Source organism: Mya arenaria, chromosome 10 (genome assembly GCF_026914265.1).
Source record: "Mya arenaria isolate MELC-2E11 chromosome 10, ASM2691426v1".
NCBI lineage: Eukaryota > Metazoa > Mollusca > Bivalvia > Myida > Myidae > Mya > Mya arenaria.
In genome coordinates this window covers 12,845,795-12,871,803 of record NC_069131.1, presented here as the reverse complement: position 1 = coordinate 12,871,803, position 26,009 = coordinate 12,845,795, and the positions used below count along the sequence as shown (strand labels likewise).

Below are 26,009 nucleotides of genomic sequence, written 5' to 3'. Positions count from 1 at the left end.
CAACAGAAGAAATATTTTCCAAAACAGTGTAACGGTCCGCTGTAGGCGGCCGATGTGCGTTCATAATAATATTCCGTTATAAACGGAAGTACTTTCGTAGTACGTATGCTTACTTGGTAATATGCAAATTAGCAAAACCCGGGATCTGTGTTAATAGAGAAGTTAGTGTATATAAAGACCAGCAGACCCCTTCAGGGTCGAGCATGTTTTTCTCTGAAGTGATCTGTTGGTGTTTGTTTAACGTCGCACGTTACAATATTTAAAAAAAAAACAACAACGTTTGTTTGTTGCTATTCTTGCAAACTATTTTTTAAAACTGGCAATTTCTGTTGCCTTAATCAGTGTGTATTAGTTATAATTGTACCCGTTACAAACATTATACTGACAACCTTTAATTGGCAATCATGAAAGTGTGAAAATCCATTGTGATGGCGCACTTTCATTGAACCTTTCAATTAAAACAGATGAAACGGAAAACAGACAAATATGACAGACAGACAGTTTATATCGACTTGTACAGTGTACATCGTCATCAACACATATGTTTATATGTAATGTAATGTAATACAAACGAGTTAATATATACAAAAAAACATCATATAAATTATCTAAATCAGAGGATGAACAAATGTTACAATATTAATTATTGTGGATCTTACTTTAAGCGAATCTTTAACAAACATACATAGATATAAGCTCTATTTTATTATTAGATTGCAGTAGTTGTAAATATTTAAATACAGACGGTCTTGTGTAATAGCATTTCTTAATATATTTCTTTCTAAAATCATTAAAAGCTTGACACGCACAGATAAAGAGAAATTCGTCTTCAATATCATGACAATCCAAAGTTTATTTCAGAAAGCAATCGATCACCTATTAATATTCACATTTACAAATACACATAAGTTTTATGTAAAATTATAAATCAATATCCATAATAACCTCAAATATAATATATATTTTGTTCTTAAACAAACTGTGAGTAATGTATAGTTCATGGTACGTAGTGTCCCGAAATGCACATTATATGGTAAAAACAAATATCGTTCATCATTATTCACATAATTATATTACTTATTATTTTATTAAAACATACATTGGAATTTCACAGAAATTTATATTGAACCATTGATCTATTCGAATTTCACGGGATTTTTCACAGTTATATGAAAGATAATTGTCATGTGTCATCATACTGAGCACTCATATACAAGGCCCTAAATCTGGTCCGTAATGTTCCTAAATCTGGTCCGTACTGTACTGTCCATGGTCCGTAATGTCCGTAAAACCCTTTTTCGGACTACTGTTGGGGTGATATCCAATATAGGGCGAGCGATCAAGCCTTATTGCAGGCCATTGCCGCTTATCTGACAGTGAGATATATGCAGACGATAAATCTCCCAACCAAAATTTTGTATTTTCGTTTCAGAAATATTATATAGATATATATATCTATTTGGTTTAATTTGTTTATTGCAGGATTGGTGGGTGATCGCGTCTAGCGTTGCTACTGAACAAGCCCTAAGGTTGCTCAGTGTTGTTTGACAGGTATTGTAAATATTGACTGTATTAGGATACCGGCAATCATATGAACGAGCAACCAGAAGGGCGATACCGGCGATACTGGCTACCGGCTACCGGCCTCTAGCATCGCCCAAAGTCTGAACGCAGCAGCAGAAATGAAAGCGGAAAGATGCTGTCTTCCAAGAAAACAGTATTTTATTTGTCAAAATAAAAGATGCAGTGATTGCACCAGCGGACGATCTTTACCAAATTAAAGAGGTAATTTAGGAATGGTTTGGGACGAATTATATTTGGAATTCTTAGCGTAGTGACTAGTCATTAAAGGATTAATTGCATTTTCATTGATACTGAACGTATTTGGTCACACGACTAGTCATTCTTAAATGCCGTCCAGGCTTTTTTTTAAATGATGGGTAGCCTGGACGGCATTTTAGAATGACTAGTCACGTGACTAGTTTAAAATAATGCACAGTCAATTGTAACCACGTCCCCCCCCCCCCCCCAAGTTCAGGGGTATACCGGGGGAAAGCTGGGGAAATGGGCGTGTTTTTACCTTTCAGGTGGCCCCGCAGTGTGGTGAATGCCTTGGTTTTGTTTTCACGCCAAATATAGCAGGGAATGTGCCTAACCTAGAGTCCCTGGGGTGCAGGGGCATTTGGCAGGGGTTTCACCAGCAGTTCATCCCAGCAGGGTGGGGATTTTGCCCGGGCTTGGCTGGACCGAAAGTCAAAGTCCCCCCTGTTCCCCGGACTTGGGGGGGGGAGGGTGTGGTAACAACTGACTGATGCATAATAGACCTGTTATACGGGATTCTTCCAATCTCTAACGTCTAAACGGGTTTGTTCAACAAGGCCATCCTTAAAAAATTGAATGTTTGCTGTAACGCGACCGACTCACGAAATTACCGCGACTCAACTTTTTTTTAGGCCCTCCAGGACGAAATTTTTTTTTTCGCATCTCCGAGCGTACGGAAAATAATCTTTCTGCTCATTATATTTTCTTTCCGCTCATTATTTTCCTTCGGCTCATTTATATTACGTCATGCGGTTGACTTTTGTTTTTATCTTTTGTGCAAAATATGTATGTACTTACATGGTAATATATGAATTTAAACTTTTAATATCTATTTCAAACAGTAAAGTTTGAAATAGATATTAAAAGTTTAAATTCATATATTACCATGTAAGTACATACATATTTTGCACAAAACAAGCTTAAAATACATTCAAACACAGGATTTACCTTTCCAATAAAACGAAACTTGACTGGCACAGACAACAATTATGCCAAGCGTAACAACTGGACCCAATCGTAATAACTCAGCCATCTCCAAAAAGCTTCGAGATAGACCTCATAAATACAATCATAACAACTTGGCCATGGCCGAAGTGTTCCGAGTGTCGTAAAACTGTGAACCGCAGCCTTGCAGGTGCCCTTCATGGATATATCGTTATGTTTTGACAGTAGTGAATTTATCACAATTTTATTTTTATTTCAAAAATGAGTATTTTTGAGCGGCTGTGTTTGTAAAACATAGAATCAAATAAAAAAGGTCCCAATCAGTATTTGCAGAACAAAATAAATAAGTGTCTTTTGTATATATGTTTATGTTTTCTATTACTTATAAAAAATCCAAATTTGAACAAGATATCTAAAAAAAAATGAGGAAAATATGCCAGTTTAAAATAGGTAGGCTTAAATTCTGAGAAAGCCTGCAATAAACCTGGTGCTGGCTGGAATTTTCTGTGACATATTTGGTGCAGAAAGCGTTAAAAGTTTGGTGTAGGTTTTTTGAAAATTACCTAAATGGCTACCAATGCCATTTTGTGTAGTCATTGCAAGAGTGATAGCTGAAGTTTAAATTTTATTGCAAATGCCAATATTTATTTTGCGAGTTATTTTTCAAGTCACCTTATCAGGCAATTTCCATATAGCATGAGATATGCCAAAGTTTTTTTAATAGATAAAACATTTTAACCAGGTTTTTCACAACAGTTGAAAACCTAGGTTATAAGATTTGGGTATGTTGTTCGGTGGGCAGGTGACTCTGACCATTGGCGCTCTTGTGTCCAGGCTTTAACTTAGCCATGCATATATAGGGTATTTTGAAATAACTTCGCAAAAATGTTTAAAGGCCTAGTTTTAGAAATGTTTGGCATGACAATCCCCTGCTGTGCATCTCCTGCTAATTGCACTGATGTCACACAGTAGGAGCCAATTTTCTGTTTATTGGCTCAGGGCCATTTAGTGTCCATTTCTATAATTAAATCTCTAGAACTGCACAGCAGAATATTCAGATTGGAGATCTGATAAGACAATTACATTCAGATCAATACACAGAGGTTGTGATCAATAAACGGTTGGGGGCGAGGGGTCACCTATAGAAGGATTTAAACAAAACAGCTTTGAAAAATGAACCACTGTCATCGTGCTGTTCAAAGAGATCGTCTTATGTTGCATTTAGAAATGAAACTACACGTGCATACAGGATTTAGTGCATGACAGACCCTGCTATCCTTCCTGAGGAACGCAAAGAAAATTAAACTCAGCTCAAAACAAAAAGTGAAATATCAATTACGTGTGTAGTTTGGTGTGAACGGTCGTGAAGCGTAACTAACACGATGGAAAAACATCGAGTTCAAACACAAATATGCAGTACATAAAACTTTTTCAAGGTGAGAAACTACCAATATTTTATGGTTTTAACATACTGAAGGAGTTGCCACACTTGTCGGAACTTAAAATTGCAATGTTCGTAGAATTTATCAGTAGCAAATTCTTCTTCTGTAAACACAATACATTGACTAGTTTTGCCATAACATTAATGAAACCTTGTGATCACAATTAGATTATAATTGAAACACTAATGCTCACAAATCGCAAACTTTGACTTTTCCAATTGAATAGTCCAATGCCAAAAGCAACAACTCATACTATATTAGTAAACATGTTTATCATCTGCATAAAATACATTCTGAGTATTGCCCTATTTATCACCATGCTTTTGTTTTCCTGCAATCCGCATAACAAGCTTAATATTCTTGTAGAAACAGCATTTTTTTCAGCGTGTATTGCAGCATGTCGAGTAATTAAACTGTGTCCTAACATGTATAATCAATACGAAGATGACTTCAGAAATTAATGTTATAGGGGGTGTAATATAGAGTTGCAATCTTTTAAAATGACCCCTCCCTCAGAGCAAATAATTTTTAAAAATGAAAATGAATATTGTTGAGTATATTGATTTGCAATATAAACAGTGCAATTAAGACAGTGTAAAAAGAAAATAAAAATAATAAAAACATTATTTAACCGTCTTTTGTAATCAGTTTATGGGACAGAAAAAATAAGTCCATGTACAAGATAGATAAGTAAATATATATTTGGGACGAAAGAGTTAGTTTCCATTTTTAGTTTAATATTACAGAGTACACATTTCTACAGAGTAATATGTTCTCTATGACTGCTTCACACATCCATGAGTCATCGTTTGCTGAAAATAGCATGACCTGGTTAAGTTTCTGCACAAATGCTTGAAGATGGCAGGTACCGTACTTACTCATGTTATTGTGATAGCATTTAAAAGATTCGAATAAAAGTTAAATTAATGGTGTCGTATAATTTATAAGGTAAATTTGTGGACTGAGCTTTAAGAAGATCTAACCTGTTTAGTTGTTCAAAGTTTATAGGAGAGAAATAGAAACTCATATTTACGAATGGTGTCGTATAATTTATAAGGTAAATTTGTGGACTGAGCTTTAAGAAGATCTAACCTGTTTAGTTGTTCAAAGTTTATAGGAGAGAAATAGAAACTCATATTTAACCTTTATTTAAGACTTGATGGTCTACATAAAATAGTCTCTTCAATAAATTGGAAATCAAGCTGACTGATCAGACATCAATCCGGTGATCCTGACAACATGGCGCTCAGGGGGGGGGGGGGGGCATAATGTTGGACAAACATCTCTTGTTGATCCTTTTTTGGTCAATTAAAACAATCGTTTTAATTGTGGTAAATCTTATTTGGGAGTAAGAGTACATCTTTAAATAAAACGTGACGAACATATGATTCAAGCCATGATTGTTCAGTGGTAATGCGTTGCAACCAACAGATTGAAACTACTCAATCGAGCCATAGTTGGTGGGTTTTAAAAAGTGGAGAGCTTCGCTCAACTTGGGCATATGTATGATTCCAGATCTCCTTTCATTCTACAACTGTTAGTCAGTGCCGCTAATGACTTTAATTATGCACAACGATAAACGGGCGGATCATCAAACAAAACAAAGGTGATAGCTGATGTTTGTTTATTATTGACTGAAAGTCACGTGGTTTAATATAGAATCCAATATAAATTCACCAGCATTTCAAGTCAGTTTTTAACCGTCGTTGAATATCCGTAAGTTTATTAATAATTGCCGTTTGTTTGTTATGCTATGTGTCTTAACATTCAAAATACTAACTAAAGTTGGCAGGCATTGATGTCATACGTGGTGTCATTAATGCAAAGCATTGAGCCTAGTTATTCGTAGAATAGTGCTATTGCTGCTTTCAAATCATTTAGATGGTAATGAAATATATTGTCACGTACAATACTTAAATATCTAAATAATTTGGAATTTCATTGAAAAGTAACAGGATAATTGTCCCTTTCATATAATATTCATATAATATTGTGCAACAAAAATATCGAGCTGGAAATTCTACACATATTTTCGGTTGTATACCCTGTCGCAAGACTTTTTGCCGTGTATATTTTTCAAGTAGAAGTGGAGTTATGTAGAAAAAAAGACGACAATGTTGTCAATGGTGATATTGGAATGTTGTCTTTGAAACAATGTTCATACATTTTCCCGAATTGTTATGAAAAACATATATTATATCAGATAATTTTAGCAATGTTTAGTTTTGTATGCTAGCAGTACTAGCAAAACATGTAAACATGGCTGCTTTATTATTATCATTAATACGGCACTGTAACGTCACATTTCTTTGAAATTGCTCATGCCAGGTATTAACATGAATTCGCGCTAGGGTTACAAATATCATTAAATAACACTTTTATCAGAGTAAATAATGAATGCTAATGTCAGTTGTGAAAATAGGTAATCAGGATTGAATACAAGAACAACAACAAAAGGTTTGATTAAATTTTAAAGAGCTTTACGAATAACTTTTACAGCTAATAGACAAATAGACTGATGCATGAATGTTTACACAAAAGGTGCACAACTGTTATCCTGTTTCAGGATAGATTAATGTTTGTACTAAAGGAATGGAAACAATGTACATTAGTAACTACTCTCAATTCACGAAAATCGAAGATGGCATCCAAGTTCGCCGCAAAAATGACACATATTTAATTAAATCATCGAACCAAAATAATTATAGTGTTCAGAAATGTAAAAAGCACAAAAGCCAAATATATTGTAGATTACATTTTATGAACAAAATGTGCCATTATTGTAGTCTATAAACTACTTTATATGTTTTCTGTACTGATCTACTTTATTGTGCCCCCCTTCGAAGAAGAGGGGTATATTGCTTTGCACATGTTGGTAGGTTGGTTGGTCGTTCCGTCGGTAGACCAAAGCTTGTCCATGTGATAACTTAACAATCCCTTGACCTATTGTCATCAAACTTGACATGAATGTTGGGCATGATCGGTAGATGACCCCTATTGATTATAGGGGTCATCGGGTCAAAAGTCAAGGTCACAGTGACCTTTAATGGTAAAAGGGTTTTTAAAGCTTGTCCGAGTGATAACTCAACAATGCCTAGATCTATGGTCATCATACTTGACATGGAGGCTGGGCCTGAATAGTAGATGACCCCTATTGATTTGATGGTTCATCAGGTGAGATGTCAAGGTCACAGTGACCTTGAATACTAAAGGGTTGTCCGAGCGATAACTCAACAATGCCTGCACCCATGGCCCTCAAACTAGACTTGGAGGTTGGGCCTGATCAGTAGATGACCCCTATTTATTTGGGGGGTCATCGGGTCAAAGGTGACAGTGACTTTAAAAGCAAACTTAACAATTCCTTGACCTATGGTCATCAAACTTGACATGAAGGTTGGCCCTGACTAGTAGATGACCTCTATTGATTTTTGGGGTCATCTGGCCAAAGTTTAAGGTCACAGTGACCTTAAACACGAAAAAGTAAACAAACCTCGTAGTGATATTTCGACAATGCCTGGACCTATGATCATCAAACTTGACATGGAAGTTGGGTCTGACCAGTAGATGACCCCTATTGATTTTAGTAGTCATCGGGTAAAAGGTCATGGTCACAGTGACTTAAAATGCGAAAATTTTGTTTGAGTGATAACTTGACAATGCGTGCACCCACGGCCCTGAAACTTGACTTGGAGGTTGGGCCTGACCTGTTGTTTACCCCTTTTGATTTTAGGGGTCAGCAGGTCAAATGTCAAGGTCCATCATTAAAATTTTGTCATATTTACTTATATTCCCTGCTGCTAAGAGGACACATTTTTTACCTACAAATATCAGTCATCATCTGAACATGATTAAAAACTGTACCTTCTATCCTCACACTTTGAATGGTCATAATCTTAAAACTGCCTCAAAGGCATCAAATGTCATTGACAAATCAGCTGTCATATCAGTCCATGCATATTTCATTCAATTGTCCAGACAAAAAAGACCATTGATGCAAAGCATCAAAGGGCGCCGTTTAATAGTTTATGCATTTGTTATATGTTGAAAAACAAGGAATGGCAAGGCCAACAAGCATATTACAATGCATCGAACTGCATCCTTGAAATTCTCAAAATATTTGTAGTATTCTGCTTAACAACATAGGCTAAAGCATTGAAATTGAAGAGTTTCAAGTTGAACATTTCATTAGGGGTGTGGTACATTAATGAACACGACAGAATTAGGGTGCTTGTGCACTGTACTTTTTGTCATTGCCACCTATCCATATACCAAGTTTTATTTCAATACCATGAGTATTTTGAAAGTAATGCTCTGGTCAAGAAAAAGAGGCAAAGGGCAATAATTCTGTAATTAGCTGAAATACAGCTATAGTCATTGTGCACTGCACTTCCTCTTGTTGTGCTTTACCATTGAATGATGTTTAATGAAATTCCAAAAAGTAGTTTTCTTGTTATGCTACAGACAGGAAAAGGAACAAAGGGAATAACTCTTGCAATTCGCTGAAATAGAGTTATTGTTCTTGTACACTGCAGTTCTAATCATTTAGGGGGAGGGGGCAAAGTCACCATGCTGGAATGACAACTTGAAGGGAAGAATAAGTTTCGTGGAAAATTCATCATGAAGAAGTGACATGAAATAACAATTTTTGTAGTACTTTAATAATCATTATCATTTCGTATGAAAGTTACAAACATAAATAGAACATAATTATTGAACTGTTATACAAAAAAATAACATTATTTACTAGATGAAATGCATTTATAACATAACATGCCTTGTTTTTAGCTGTTTAATAATACTTAAATGTATGAAATTGGACAAATTGCATAAAAAACTGGTCAATGGAGTTATAATGTTAACTTCTCCATTTACATGGTAAAGAAGAGTTGAAAATGGATGTTTTTAGTTGATAGTGATATTAACACAAAAATAGCATGTGTCTTATAGGACAATGGCAAATTTTTCAAATATGATAAAAATAATGCATACAAACTGAATATGTATCAGACTATGCATGAAAGAAATAATACTGTTTCTATTTCTCACAAAGGTTTTGAAATAAAACAATGCACATATAAGCATAAATATTATACATTTATTATTACCAGTACAAGGACAATTTCACCTTTGTCACTGCATTGTGCCTTTTTTGTTGATCATTATACATTTCAGAACTGACAGCTGGATAAACCCAACTTTTATCCATGCATGTATGGACCAGCCCTCCATAAGTGAAATTTCCATATTCGCTCATTCAGGAACATACATATTGGTCCAGCATGCAATATATTAGCTTTTCTTTCTAATGTATTAGCTCATGGGAAACAGAACTGCCTTGTTTACCCCCTCCCCCCCCCCATAAATGACAGGTTGCATGAATTGTAACACATTTAATGACAGCCTCTTTATTTTTTGTTAATGCAGTAACATTTGTGCATTATCTAAATAACATTGTTTTTTGAGGTGAATAAGGCATGTGTATGACATGTAAAACAATCCTGTTTATCTGAACAGAAAGTCAATAACATTTGACAATTACAAAACTCAGGGCTTTTTCATCAAAAATTGTGAAGAGGCCTGGCCTTTTCAATTTGGGAAATTTAAACGTGTGAAATTTTGCAAATTGGGAAATATAAATGCGTCAACGCCTCAAAATGGGAAATTGATAACAATTTAATTTTATGGACTAATTGGTTCTCAAATAATGTTTAAAATTAAACAGCATTCTTCTTATGTCAACTTAAAAGATATAAAGAATAATTTGCTCAAACAGATTAATTTTTATTGCAAATTTTTGAAGCAAGATCTTCCTTTAGGAATTTTTTTTTAGAAATTGTGAAAAAAATATCTGGAAATTGGGAAGATATGCCATTTTTCCCAACTGTGAAGTAGCCGAATTTAGGCCCCTAGCAAAGAAGGTGAAGAAGCCCTGAAACTGAAAGTATATTTCACTGCTGAATCCTTGAAATTTCTGTTGGAACAATAAGTTGTTCTTTGTCTTTAGTAGTCAAATATCTGCAAATTGCGAATGACTTTTATTCAAGCTCGCAAAATTCTGCGATTGGTTTTTAGCTCTACTGGCCAAAGGCCAGAAGAGCTTATGCGATGGTAATGTGTACGTAGTATGTGCATCCATGCGTCCGTGCGTCTGTAAACAATTGCTTGTGAACACGATACAGTCTTCAGTTTTGATTGTATCTCGATGAAACTTGTACAGTATCTAGATATCCATTAAAGCTTGGTTCCTTTCGAAAACCAGCAAGATCCGCCCATGAATGCCTAGATTATGGACCATGAAAGTTTTAAAGAAATGCTTTCTATTTTTAGCCAGGTCTGCATGAGCAAATTCTATTTTTAGCCAAGTTTACATGTATATGTTAATTCAAGTCTAGAGTTAAGGGAGACAATTTGCAAGTCTAGGATTTTGAGAGAAAATTTGCTTTTTGCTTCTGCAGTTGATTTTGTGAATTACTCTGCCTTGTTCTTGTTGAAAGCCCAAAGGCCATTTTTTAGCTTTAAGTTCTGTAGTTTGCGCATTCATCTTAACAAAATTGGTTGTGAATGTTTAAGTTATGCACCTGGTGTCATTACTGGCCACACCCAGGGTTCACAGGTTTGGTAAACATTAATCTGGAAAGGTTTGAAAATCTTTTTGTGTGTTCGTGCATCCATCTCAGCACAATTGATTGTGAATGTTTGTTCAAATTGATCAATGTTGTCCTAGGATGCCCTTGACTTTGACCTTTTGACCAACTTTTTTTAACTTTTAAAACTACAGAAAATTTTACTATGAGTACAGTTTTGAAAGCATTTTTTTTTGTCAGATGACTTTTACTTGGCACATATTAAAATAGTTCATGCAACTAATCTGCTTACAATACTTTCTGGGCTCAGATGTTGAACGTGCTACGTTTTCAGGTAACCCAAACACAAAACATAAACTATATGTCTGTTGCCTTTTACCCATACATACATGCTCTTGATTGATATGACCACAAAAGCCATGCCAGTAGAGCATAGGCCCTTTTGGGCCTCTTGTTGATAGACAACACAATGTTAAAACAAAAGTAGAATAAACATGAACATGTAGTCAAGTGTGATCAGTCTGTAAATGGCATGTTTACACTACCAGTATAGAGTAGGCTTTATGGAGTCACGCTCTATGTTTTCAAAAAAAGAACAAGTATGGAAAAGGCCGAGTACAATCTCAAATCTTTCCGGGATGCTCCGAGGCGTGCCAAATACAAAGTGAATACAAATGACGTAATCGCCTAGCACAGTCATTGGCTAAATTTAACGCTTTTGTGCATTATATGTAAACCCCATCAACCTTAAATTATAATATCTGCCCAACTTTCAAAGTGAACAATGTTAATGGACAGCTTTGTTATCAAAAAGCGGCCAGCATCCGATGAGTCATCCGTACCCCCCCAAAAAAGAATAAGCCATCAACAAGTTCTGGTAGTCGAGTCACTCAAGATTGATACTTTTTAATATTCATAATATGTCTTAGGTGTAAATGTATACTTTAATTAGACAATATTATATGGGAATAAGGCAAATAATAAAAATGCGAGGGTTTTTTATTATGCGAGTTGCCTAAAAAAAAAAACTCGCAAAAGCTTGCGAGTGCTCTTCAAAGTTAAATTCGATCTCTGACTACATCATCATTTTTAAGACGTAAAATCAAATAAAAAGCTGAATAAAACAATGTTTCTTGCTTAAAAAGTCACCACAAGGCTTTTGATTAAGATTGTGTGTTTTTATAAAATTCATGTAATTATTATGGAAACCAGAAGGAAATACAAAAAGCTACAAACCCTCTTCTTTCAACGTGGAGAAGTGCTCATCCCAGAAACTGTCCATGGACGTGTTCTTGAAGAACCTGAGAAGTTAAATGAATGTTAATGATGTTGTTTTTACACATTTTGTTGAGGTTTTTTAATATTGTAAGATCTTTTTTTATGGAAAAGATTACATGACATGCACAAGAAATATTTTAGACATGGAAATGATCTAACTGTGAAGCTTTCATTTTTTTTCTATCATGTTTTATTTTGTAATTTATCACGTATGTGCTATTCTTTAATGTATGAAGTAATGTTGTCATTCACATATTGGTAAGTTTATGGCATCATGCGTAATTATGTATTCCTATATTATGTGTTATTGTTGTATATTTGGTGCAGTGGTTAGCACATTGCTATTCACCTAGATGAGCAGGACTCAAATACTAGACTGAGTGCATGTGAGTTTGGTTTGTGGTCAACTAGCCTTACATGTGATTGTCCTAAAAGTATTTATTAGTTTCCCTCACGTGAAATCATGCCAATGAACGTGGTCGAAGCGATTTTAAGGAATAAAATATAATTATTGCGACTGTGGTAGGTTGAATAAGTTCAAACATGTGTATCTCATTATGAGTTGTTAAAAAAATGAATTATTTAAGCTTAAAGTCATAAATTCTTAAATGACAAAATTTCTTACTCAGCAAAGGTTTTGATGTCGGTTATGACCTTGTCATCAATCCTAGCCATGGAGGGGCAAATCTTATGGACACATCCTGTTCGGTGTGACTTCAGTATGTTCTCTCCCTCGCATTTCTCCCAACTCTGGAAAAAAAGGGGGAATGTGTCATATTGCTGTCCCCTAAGTATTATCATAATACTTTTTATTAAATGGGGTACATATTTTATTTCCTCTGCAGCTATTTTAAGTTTTTGTTAATAAACAGATTCGTGCAACAATTTCACTGCAATTTTGACAGTTTAACTGACGATAAATAATACATTTCATGTCAGAATAAAAAATCAAAGTGATTTTCATAGATAAAATTTAGAATGCCCCGAAGGTGGGCATATTAAAATTGCACAGTCTCAATAACTCGTGTCCGGGCACACTGGAATGCTGCATATAAGGACACAAGGTTGTCATGTCCGGGCTGTAACTTTCTCTTGTATGGACATATTTTTGAATAACTCGCCACATGTGTTCGACATACCAAGATGACGTGTCACGTACAATACCCCTGTCCTTACCTCTAAGTTCAAGGTCACACTTAGTGTGTATTCACAATGGAATGCTGCATATAAGGACACAGAGTATAGGTTGTCTTGTCTGGGCTGTAACTTTCTCTTGTATTTTGAAATAACTTGCCAGATGTGTTTGACATACCAAGACAACGTGTTGCTTGCAAGACCCGTGTCCCTACCTTTAAGGTCAAGGTCACACTTAGGTGTCTATTCACAATTGAATGCTGCATATATATATATATATATATATATATATATAGAGAAAATAGAGTATAGGTTGTCGTGTCCAGGCTGAAACTTTCTCTTGTATAGACATATTTTAAAATAACTTGCTACATGTGTTCGACATATCAAAACGACTGGTTGCATGCAAGACCCTTGTCCCTACCTCTAAGGTCAAGGTCACACTTAGTATTATTCACAATGGAATGCTGCATATATAAGGACATCGGTTGTCGTGTCCGGGCTGTTACTTTCTCTTGTATGGACAGATTTTAAAATGGCTTGCCACATGTGTTCGACATACCAAGACGACGTGTTGCGTGCAAGACCCATGTCCCTACCTCTAAGGTCATGGTCACACTTTAAGGTGTCTAGACACAATTTGATGCTGCATATAACAAAATAGAGTATAGGTTGTCGTGTCTGGGCTGAAACTCTCTTGTAAGGACATATTTTAAAATGACTTGCCACATGTGTTCGACATACCAAGATGACGTGTTGCGTACAATACCCGTGTCCCTACCTCTAAGGTCAAGGTCACACTTAGTGGTATTCACAATGGAATGCTGCATATAAGGACACAGAGTATAGGTTGTAGTGTCCAGGCTGTAACTTTCTCTTGTATGGGCAGATTTTAAAATAACTTGCCAGATGTGTTCGACATACCAAGACGACGTTGCGCGTGAAAGACACTTGTCACAGTGTTAATTCACAATGGAATGCTGCGTAAAAGGATATAGAGTATAGGTTGTAGTGTCCAGGCTGTAACTTTCCCTTGTATGGACAGATTTTAAAATGACTTGCCACATGTGTTCAACATACCAAGACAACGTGTCGCGTGCAAGACCCATGTCCCTTCCTCTAAGGTGAAAGATACACTTAGTGTTTATTCACAATGGAATGCTGGAATGAAATATGGGTGGTATTTTTTATGTTCAGAGGCAATTTAAAATAACTTGCCATATGTATTTGACACATAAAGGCAAGGTCAACTTTTCATGTACTGACCTTGTTCATAGGTCAATGTCACATTCGGGGGCATTCATCACATACTGTGACAGCTCTTGTTTTAATTTGTCAGTTTGTTTAACCAGATTTCTAGCTCTAAAACATAGATCTATACCTTTAAATTTTATTTCCAGGTGGCGGTCGATTAACATCTACTTTCCAACCTCGGGGCTTGGGCTATGCAGCAAAATACTGTTTGTTTATCTGAATATGGATCCCAGAGATGGAGTAAAAGAAACATTATTATGCAGTGTCTTAGACTTCTGATGTAAAGAATGAGTGTACCAAATGACATGTAGACAATGACCAAAACATGTCTGGGGATATGTTAAGCGATGCGAGTGGCTCGAATAGGTACTATAAGGCCTTTCAGCTAAATGTAGACATAGGAAACGAGGTATTGCGTGAGGTTTTGAATAATGAGCTTAAGGCTTCAGGACACAGTCTCGTTGAATACATGTCACTTCCGAACTCTCAGCGTATCATTACAGATCGGCAAAGAAGACGGGTCTTGCATATGCACCAGGTTGCACAACTAAATTCTCCAAGCCTTACATTGAATGAGATGGATTTTACCCTTTTAACATTCATTATTTTGAACATGTTTACCATTCCGGCAAACGATCAACAAAGTGTAGAGAAAATGAGATCAAAACGAAATGAACTTGTCCATATTCCTAGTTGTGAGTTGCCAGATTCAACATTGTTCGATGAATCGAGGAGATGGATTGAACGGCTATGTAGTAATACGGGTGATACATTTAAAGAAAAAGTAGCGTCTACAATTCAAGCATTGGAGAATCGTCATTTTGTGTCAAGGGTGTGCCATTCAAGCAAAATGAAATTGATCATGGAGGAGAAGTGGTTTGACCTCCTCAAATCAGAACACAACGACGACGGTATGTTCAGCTGGCAGAAATAAAGATACACAATTGCGTGTTTGGCTAGAATTTAAAACAAACAAACCGCATATTGTTATTAATCAAATCCTTTGTAAGGATAAAAGGTGTTGTAAGATTTTTGTTATTAAGTAGGTAATCGGTTTTAAAATACGGGCACTTATAAGGCCAAATAAAAAAAATAGGTGCGTTTCAGGTAACACTGCCAAAAAAAAATAGGGTAGGTAGGTCGGAATATTTTTTTTTTAATATTTTTTTTTTATATATTGATTTCAGTAACTGTTGACTCAGAAAGTAACAAAAATAAAAGTCATCAATTTTCAGGTTTATTGGTAGTTTTTAAACATGTTCCATGCTTCAAAGGAAACATTCTTTATTTGTCTGGTTAAATACTTCGACAATGATGGTTGGATTTCAACTAAGTTATGGTACACCACTCTGCTATTATTTAAGACTTTCCAGGAACGGTTTTACTTTTCTTTATGCACCCTTTTGCTTTCAATCACCCTCTGTAGAATGCTAACCTCCCTGTAACATAATTACATGAAGAGTGGGACAGCAAATTTACCATATAAGCCATCAGCCAAGGAAACCTCAATGCTGTCAAGAGGACCTGGGGGTCCAGGTTTGAAGAACAAGTAACATGCAGGTTTTATTGCCAAAATTGCAAACTTAAGTCTGACATATCAATCCGAAAGTCAGTATCTGACACATTTGTATCTGACAAGAAAATATAGTTCAAGAATTGAAATATACCTGCCACACAAGCACAAACTACCCGTAATTCACCTTTGAGTTTGGACAATCTAAAAATTCGAACATCCATTATTATTTTTCAAAAATAATTAATTTTAGGTACCTAATTTTCGGACACCCAAAGGACTTCGATTGTAACTTACAGTTACTAAGTCTCACAGACAAAAATAATTGATCTTTATCGTTACAATGCCTGGCTAGATTACCTAACCGTATACATCACTGTGATAAGTTAGTTAGTTACTACCTTCTAAACGATTTATTGCCTTTTGAAAAGGATGTTTGTTATATTTAATGGAGGATTAAAGAAAAAACAAGGGCAGTCAGGAGATTAAGAAAACACAGACATGACATGTTTGTAAAACGATCCGCCAATAAACTTTGAAACTTGTACCACACTTTTAAAATAGACTTTATGAAGCAATAATCGTACAGTAATACTCATGGTAACATCAATAGAACAATAAAAGTCAACACATTCAATGACACAGGTAACTATTTAATGTGATGAATTAAAGTTAGAAATGCAATACTTAAGTTATAATCAAAAACACCACACAGACACATTAATCCTGCATAGCAATATCCATGCTCTCCATGAAATCCTCTTGGGTATAACTGAGAGTTATGTGACGTTACACAATGTGACTGTTTGATCTGAAGCCGATAAAAGGTGTTTATTCATTTCAATGCATGTATAAAATGGTGTTGAATGGGATTTTAATTAACTTGATGAAGGAGTTACACTTATAGGCGTAATAACCATTGATAACTACGGATAAATTAATAAGTGGTAAAATGCAGACATGAAAAAAGGCAGGTTTACCATACTTGTAGATAAAATGTAAAAATGGTTATTTTCTATGAATTTGCAGAGCGAAAAATAATTATTTCAAGGTGTCCGAACTCTAAGCTGAAGTACGGTAAATACATTCAGAAATCCAACTCTTATATTGTCAACTTTACGTACATACATTTCGTAACAAATGCTTTTCGTACCCAAATCACATTTTTTTCAGGGTAAAATAGGTTTGGGTCGGCGGGAAAAAATAGGGTCGGTCGGGTAACCTGAAACAGACCTATTTTTTTATTTGGCCTAATATACATTTTCTCGTTTTCTTTTTACAGATGAAATTTTACGAATGAAGTTTGGCTTAGCATTCAGTGTAAACGACATTGGGCGATTTCTTGACGTATCAGTTCTTGCACAAGAGCTTCAGAAACTTGAAATTATCAATGAACGTGACAGATTGCGTATAGAAATGGAAGACAATTTTGAAGAGCAGGCATCAGTGCTGGCCTTGATTATGATGGGAGAAAACAAAGAACAGATGTTAAAGTTCTGCAAATGCCTACGCAAAATGAATCCACTGGTTGGGAAATTAGTCGAATATTTCTCTGAAAATCCACAACTAGGTAAATACGTCTTTACTTACAGATTATGTACACCGATTTTCCCCTGCTTTATACAGTCAAATTAAAAAAAAAGGTTTTTATTTTTGAAGATATATATATCAAAAGAAAAACGTTTTCATAAGGTAATGTGACTAAGACCTGAAAAACATATTCTTATGCTTATATACAACAATCAGGTGCATTTTATTATGACCCCCTTCGAAGAAGAGGGGTATATTGCTTTGCACATGTTGGTCGGTCGGTCCGTCCGTCGGTAAGACCAAAGCTTGTCCAAGTGATAACTCAACAATCCCTTGACCTATTGTCATCAAACTTGAAATGTTGGTTGGGCCTGACCAGAAGATTACCTCTATTGTTTTTAGGGGTCATTGGGTCAAAGGTCAAGGTCACGGTGACCTTTAATGGAAAAAAAGATTTTAAAGCTTGTCTGAGCGATAACTGAACAATGCCTAGACCTTTGGTCAACAACCTTGACATGGAGGCTGGGCCTGACCAGTAGACGACCTCTATTAATTGTAGGGGTCATTGGGTCAAAGGTCCAGGTCACAATGACCTTGAATGATGAAAGGTTGTCCGAGTGATAACTCGACTATGCCTGCACCCATTGCCCTCAAACTAGACTTGGAGGTTGGGCCTGACCAATAGATGACCCCTATCGATTTTGGGGGTCATCGGGCCAAAGGTCAAGGTCACAGTGAGCTTGAATGATAAAAGGTTGTCTGAGTGGTAACTCGACAATGCCTGCACCCATTGCCCTCAAACTTGACTTGGAGGTTTGGCCTGACTAGTAGATGACCCGTATCAATTTTAGGGGTCATTGGGTCAAAGGTCAAGTTCACATTGTCCTTGAAGGCAAACTGGACAATTCATGGACCTATGGTGATCAGACTTGACTTGAAGGTAGGGCCTGTGATCAACGAACTTAAGATGGAGGCTTGGCCTGACCAGTAGATGACCCCTTTTGAATTTACTTTATTTTAGGGGTCGCTGGGTCAAAGGTCACAGTCATCTTGAATAATAAAAGGTTGTAATTGGGTTAAAGGACAAGGTCACAAGGGCAAACTTGACAACTTCTGGACCTATGGTCAACAAACTTGACATGTAGGCTGGGCCTGACCAGTAGATGACCTCTATTGATATTAGGAGTTATCAGGTTAAGGTGAAAGTGACATTGATTGCGAAAATGTTGTTCGAGTGATAACTTGACAATGCCTGCATCCAAGGCACTCAAACTTTACTTGGAGGTTGGGCCTGACCTGTTAATGATCCCTTTTGACTTAGGGGTCATCGAGTCAAAGGTCAAGGTCGCAGTGACCTTGAACACAAAGAGCTTATCTGTGTGATGACAATGCCTGCACCCATGACCCTCAAATTTGACATTTAGGTTGAATGTGACCCCTATGGATTTTGAGGTCTTAGAGGTAAAGGCCATTGTCATTACTCATATTCATCATTAAAATTTCGTCATATTTACTTATTCCCTGCTGCTAAGAGGATACACTTTTATATGCAAATATCAGTCATCAACTGAACATTATTAAAAACTGTACCTCCTGCCCTCACATTTTGAATAGTCATAATCTTAAAACTGCCTCAAAGGCATGCAATGTCAATGACAGCATTCAGCATTCATATCGATCCATGCATATTTCATTCAATTGTCCAAATAATCCTGACAACATGGCGCTCGGGGGTGGGGGGGGGGCATAATGTTTGACAAACATCTCTTGTTATATTAGTCATAAAGAATTTTAGTTTATTTGCAAGTAAATGAAATGGTTCAATTTTTATTCAGAGAGACAATTACATACTATCGAAACGGAGGCCATCAAACTTATTCTTGGAAGAGATCTAGTTCACTCCACAGAACATGATGTATCATGCGCGGAGATCCATCGGCACATTGAAGATGAACGAAAATGCTTTACGTCATTCAAAAAGATCATGAAATGTTTGCGGAATGTGTTCAAAGAAGCAAATTATGATGCAAATTCTTGCAGGTAAGTTATCTGTTCAAGTAATCAAACAATCCTTGGTCCGTATTCACTTACGTATTTAGTCTGATTTTTGGACTCAAAATTTAAATCGCAAATTTTCATTTTATTCCACAATTGTTATTTGAAGAGCAAACATGGGAAAACTGGCAATATGTGTTGAAAACCCATGTTTAACAATAATGTAAACATTTTAGTCAACATTTTCGGTAAAAATAACAACATTCAAGATAATTTATCAAATTTAAAAAATCGCTTTTTTTGAGTCCGAGTCTCAAACTAGGACGTTAATATGGACCCAGGGCCCGTATTTACTAACTTCTTGAGACCCAAGACTCAAAACATCAATTCTTCATCATCAGTTAAATGTTGCAAATACTATGTTAAACAATTGTTCACACATTTTCCGCATACAATTGTTTAAAAACTAAATTACAGATACTTCTCGATTTTTTTTGACTTTCTGTCGTTAGTGAATACGTCTCCAGTACTTAAGACTATACATATATGGCCATCTCAATACAGGATTCTGCTTTGTTTTGTCGACTGAAAAGGAGACACAAAGTTATTACTTTTGGCGTCTGTAACGGTGTCTAGGCCTGGGTGTCCGTCACCGCGTCAGTAAAACCTTGTGCATCGACTATAACTTGACTATCCGGCTATGTTCGGTCACGGGGTGAATCGCCACAGTAACTCCAGAGTTACTTTTACCTTAAAGATAGTATGGTTATAACTTGTGCGAATAATAACTTTATTATTTTTAATCCGATCATGATGTAATTTGTTGACACTGTTTGTTGGCATTATGTCTCTGTAAAAAATGATCGTAGGACAAATCGCCATAGTATATCAAGAGTTAAGCCACTTTTACATTAAAACGGTATGTTTATGCCTTGTGCAGAAACCTACTTAAGTATATAGGATCAAATCCTGTTATAACTTGATGCAAGTGTTTGTGGGCATAGTCTTAAATATATTATCAAACTTATCTTGGACCCCTTGGGTAAAACATGAATATCGATTATCTTTCAATCGCAAATCAAGAAGTCAAAGCAAACATAGCAAAAGAAAATGGTTTACACAAGTGTAATTAACGCGCTGAAAGCCTGTAGGCGCGACAAGCATTATTTTACTACTGTTACCATTCGGTTGAAAATCGAATCCAAAAATATTACCGATAAGTGCTTGTCATAACTTTAGAATAGGTCATGTTAATTGATGATTTTTAAATACAATAAGCTAGTTTTGTGACAGAAACTGATAAAACCTATACGTATGAACTAGGATATATGCAACATTGCTTTCATCTCGCAAGTTTATTGTTTGTGTAAAGTTAATTAAATGAAACCCGATATTGATTAAGGACGTTTTGACTATTTGTTGTAGATAAAGACAAAGTAAGACAGGGTCTGCATAATTATCTGAAGGTTAATTATTTATTACCCTCAGTTCCTGGCCAACAGTTATTTAAGATTTTTCGGCTTGCTTTCAAATTCACATTTACGTTGCAATCTAAAGAAGGTATTTAAATAAAGTGATCTGTAAATTGCACTATCTTAAACCGCATAACACCATACGTCCCATTTTGTAACCCCGGCGCATTAATTATTTTAACATGTCATGTCAAAAAGTAGATCTGACGATACCTGCTTTCTTTTCACGGTACTTAAGTATGTAGGCCGCAGCCTAAAAACTATTCAAGCTCCAATGTGGCTTATTAGACCAGAACACCATGCATCACAGGCTGGTACCTGCACTATTATTCTAGAGCTTACACATTAACCAATAGATCACGCTAATCAATTCACAACAATGCTTTTTTAGCTGACTTTTTACACCCTGGCATCGGCGTCACACCTTGGTTAAGGTTTTGCGTGCAAGCACACATAGGTTAATATCTCAACAACTACTTGAGGTATTGCATTGAGACTTTATACAATGGTACTCAACCATCCAACCTACCTAATTAACCAAGTTATGTAACTCTAGTTTGCATTTAATGCAAATAATTGCCCTTTATTATTTGACTTAGAAAATCTGGTTAAGGTTTTGCGTGTAAGCACCCATATATTAATATCTCAGCAACTACTTCAGGTATTGCATTGAGACTTTATACAATGGTACTTAACCATCCAACCTACTTAATTAACCAAGTTAGATCACTTTATTTTGCATTTAATGCAAAATAATTGCCCTTTATTATTGGACTTAGAAATTCTGGTTAAGGTTTTGCATGTAACCACATTTTAAGTCAATATCTCAGCAAATATATCATGTATTGCATTGAAACTTTAGATATGTATCCCCACCTATCTCACCTACTAAAGTCATGAAGTTAGATAACAATTTTTTGAATATTATGCAAATTATGGGCCTTTATTTTTTGACTTGGAAATTCTGGTTAAGGTTTTGCGTGTAAGCTCACATAGGTTAATATCTCAGCAACTACTTGATGTATTGCATTGAGACTTTATACAATGCTACTCAACCATCCAATTTACTTATATAACCAAGTTATATATCTCTAGTTTGCATTTAATTTTAATGATGGCCCCTTTTTATTCAACATAGAATTTCTGGTTAAGGTTTTGCATGTTACCACTTTTAAGTCAGTACCTCAGCGAAAACATCACGTATTGCATTGAAACTTTACACACAGGCTCCCAACCATTTAACCATCTTAGGATTATATCTCAGCAACTACTTCATGTATTGCATTGAAACTTTATACAATGGTATTCAACCACCCTACCAGTTGAATAACCAAGTTAGTTAACTGTATTTTGCAAATAATGGCCCTTTATTAATAGACTTAGAAATTCTGGTTAAAATTTTGCATGTAACCACATTTATGTTAATATCTCCGCACATCATGTATTGCATTGAAATCTTATCTAACAGTGATCCATGCATGTTTCGCCAAAACTTTTCAATCCTTACACTGAAAAGCGGCGGAATAGTCGAGCGTGCTGTCCATGTGACAGCTCTTGTTATACATTATCTTTATTCTGAAAAAATCAATAATGAAAGTTAACAAATTATACATTGCTGTTTTTGCTCTACTGGTCAAAGGCCACAATAGCTTGTGCGATGGTTTAAAGGCCTAGTTTTAGGAATGATAATCCCCTGCTGTGCATCTCATGCTAATTGCACTGGTGTCACAGTAGGGGCCAATGTCCTGTGTATTTGTTTATTGGCCATTTAGGGTCCATCTTGATAATAATTTTATAATCATTTGAACAACAACTCAAAGACAATATGTATTGTCAATTTCTATAATAAAACCTCTATAACGCCACAGCTGGACACTCTGATAAGCAGCATATGGCAATTAAGATAAAGATCACTACACAGAAGTTGTGTACTACCCGGTATACACCGTTTTGGGGAGGGTCAATTATAGAAGGCTTAAACTAGGCCTTTAAACAGCTACGCAGTGATTTGTTTGTAAAAATGTCCAGATATTGTTCATATTCAAGGTTATGTTTTAAATGTGTGTACACTGTCAACACACCATTATTTGAAGACTCTCTCGCCTTTCTTACATGAAATTGTCTATAATTGTCTGTTTTAAGATTGGTATAAACTGCCTAATATTAACACTTGGTCTGGATTATTCCATACAAATGTGAAACCAAATTTGTCGAGAATATCCTTAATATTGCTACACCAGTTAAGTTTTCCATTAACAAAGTCGATATATGATAGATCGTACAAAGATTTAATAATACAATTATCTGTATTGACGAACTTAAGCCAGTATTTAATTAGCCGTACATATTGATTTATATGCAATGGTATCGACCCAGTTCTCCGTAAACGCTACAGTTACTTGTAGAAAGTTTAATGTTAAGCAGTCGTTTACAAAATCTTTAATGCAGCCTCTCTAATTCTTGAGATTTCACATAACCCCATACCTCACATGAATAATTCAATATTGAGCTAACAAATGCATAAAAAAGTTGACAAGCGAACGATCCACCAGAGCTTAACATCATTCCTAGATAATTAAATTCATTTACTCATAACTGTATCGAAGTTTACATTGTCATATGTCCATTGTTGCACCTTGTCTCAAAAGACCTCTCTTTTTAAAAACGATGACCATTGTTTTGTCGGTATTGACTTGTAATCCCCATTTATCGCAATAGTTTTTAAGCACATTCATGCTTTCCTGTAGATCATCAGGAGATTCAGCTATCAAAGCCATATCATCAGCATACATAAGCAGAAGCTTTGATTAAAATTCCACTTGTAGGAAGTGTTTCAATATGAAGTGTTCCATATCTTTTACGAATATGGAATAAAAATAATCAGAGAACACACATCCGCCTGCTTCAAGCCGACTGCTATTTCTATAAAATTGGACATATTTTCACAATGTTTGACTTTGCTTTTGGTGGGTGTGTAAGCTAATTTATACTCGCACTCGGGCCTTGCCCAGTCGGCGAGTGCTACGTTATGATTGTTAGGTTTTTGGAGCATAGTGCACGGACAGAATGTAACACTGGTTGGAGCTACCCTGGTTCTTTAACGTGCACCAGTGAATAGCACTGTCACACGGGACCCCCATTGAACGTCCCTCCCAGAAGACGGGGAAACGAACCTGCGACCCCTGGATTGATAATCAAGTGTGATACCACTAGACCATGGATCCGCACTCTAGTGTTTTAATTGGAAGGGCGGCCCGCCCTGCCCCTTTTTTTTAACCCGCCCCGTTGCCCCTTTTTACACGCCCTGTCACATTTTCCACGCCCCCTTGTGCACTTCTAGCCTTTCAGATCGTTGCTTTTCACAAAGTTACGCCCTAAAAGTATTTCATTTGTCCATGTCACCGTTTCTTAATGTCACAGATCAGAGTGTGCTAAGGCACACGACCGTCATTACTGCGGGTCTTATTAACTGTAATTCACGCGTATCAAGGTGCCAATTGCTGTTTGTTGTCTGAGACTTGAAAGTTGTACCCCTTAAAGGCCTTCTATAAGTCCCCCCACCCCCCAAAAAACAAAACAAAACAAAAACACACAAAAAAACACACAAAACAACAACAACAAAAAAAAAACTGTGTATATTACACAACCAGTGTTTATTAATCTTAATCTTCTTGCCTCGACCCCACTTATCAGATCTCTCATAAGTGACCCCCCCCCCCCAAAAAAAAAACACAAACAAAAAAAACAACAACAACAAAACAACAACAAACCACAGTTTATTGTACACAACCTCTGTGTATTGATCTTAATCTAACTGCCTAATTGTCGCATCAGATCTCCAATCTGAATATCCTGCTGTGTAGTTTTGAAAGTTTTATTATTGAAATGGACCCTAAATGGCCCTGAGCCATTAAACAAATAAACAGGAAATTGGCCCCTACTGTGATTTCAGTGTAATTAACAGGAGATGCACAGCAGGGTATTGCCATGCCAAACATTCCTTAAACTAGACCTTTAAACATATAGGTTCTGTGTTTAAATATCCAACAATAGGTGACGAATCACTCCACATATACACTGCTGCAAGATATATACCAGTATCATTATCAAGAAAATGATTTTCGAAATATTACCAAATATTTGTGAATTTTTAACAATCGAAATACATTCCTTAATACTATTGCAAACATAAATGACAATACCTACGCTTTTTCGATTTGCCTGCCTATGCCTATACTTTCTATAATAATTATAACAGTGCTTCCTGAAATATCAATAATGCTAGATTTATCAGTTCAAGATTCAGTTAAAACTATTTAATCATGCTTTACAAGAAATCAACAACAAAGTATGGGTCTTCCGGCTTTGCAACACTAAACCCATTACAGTTCCAAACTTAACAATTTTAAAAGTCATGCTGTTTGGGTTATTTTTTAACTTTTTTCAGAAGAGCTGAGACATTTCCAACACTGTTCTATTTCAGAGTGTGTAACATTACATGGAAAAATAAATCACCATCGACAAGGTGCGAGTTGTTGCGTGATAGAGGTAAGATTGATGAAAATAATTACATCATAAGGATATATAACGTATCCTCAATTGTACTACCACTGGGATAATTATCAACTACATGCAAAGGGGATGTATCTATAACATGTTATAATGCCTATCTCGTCCCAAAGATGATCTCGTAGGTTCATAGTTCTTAATAATAATTTTGTCCATGGAATATCGTAAATTCCTATATAGGTATTTTAGTCAATGTTGTTTTTTTATTCAAATTTATAATACAAAAAAATGTTGTGCAGAAGAACATCAATATGTACATTTCATGAAGAAAAGGATAATTGATTAGGTGGATATTCGAAACTTGCTTTAGCTACATTTTTAGATACATTTACCAAAAAGGGCATTTTTCATTCAACAATAAATTTTTCATAATCATTGGATAACTAAAAATATGAAAACTGTAGAACATAGTTTATCATAGTTTGTTCTGTGTTTTTTTTTTATTATAAAAAATGAGAATTATGAACGCAAA

General features: G+C 35.7%; 1 protein-coding gene across 2 annotated transcripts in view; it reads left to right on the top strand.

The window, feature by feature from the left end:
- The first annotated feature begins 1,657 nt into the window (after positions 1–1,657).
- Positions 1,658–26,009, top strand: part of LOC128206052 (sterile alpha motif domain-containing protein 9-like) — a 41,011-nt gene continuing 16,659 nt past the window's right edge. The window contains exons 1-5 of one of the 2 annotated variants that reach the window (XM_052908183.1): positions 1,658–1,785; positions 14,605–15,369; positions 17,254–17,541; positions 19,337–19,541; positions 25,452–25,516. In XM_052908183.1, the coding sequence (XP_052764143.1) occupies positions 14,784–15,369; positions 17,254–17,541; positions 19,337–19,541; positions 25,452–25,516 (1,144 nt within the window). In that variant the 5' untranslated portion in view covers positions 1,658–1,785; positions 14,605–14,783. Of the gene's footprint in view, positions 1,786–6,526; positions 6,666–14,604; positions 15,370–17,253; positions 17,542–19,336; positions 19,542–25,451; positions 25,517–26,009 lie in introns of those variants that run through there. The other variant, XM_052908184.1, reaches the window with a different exon arrangement.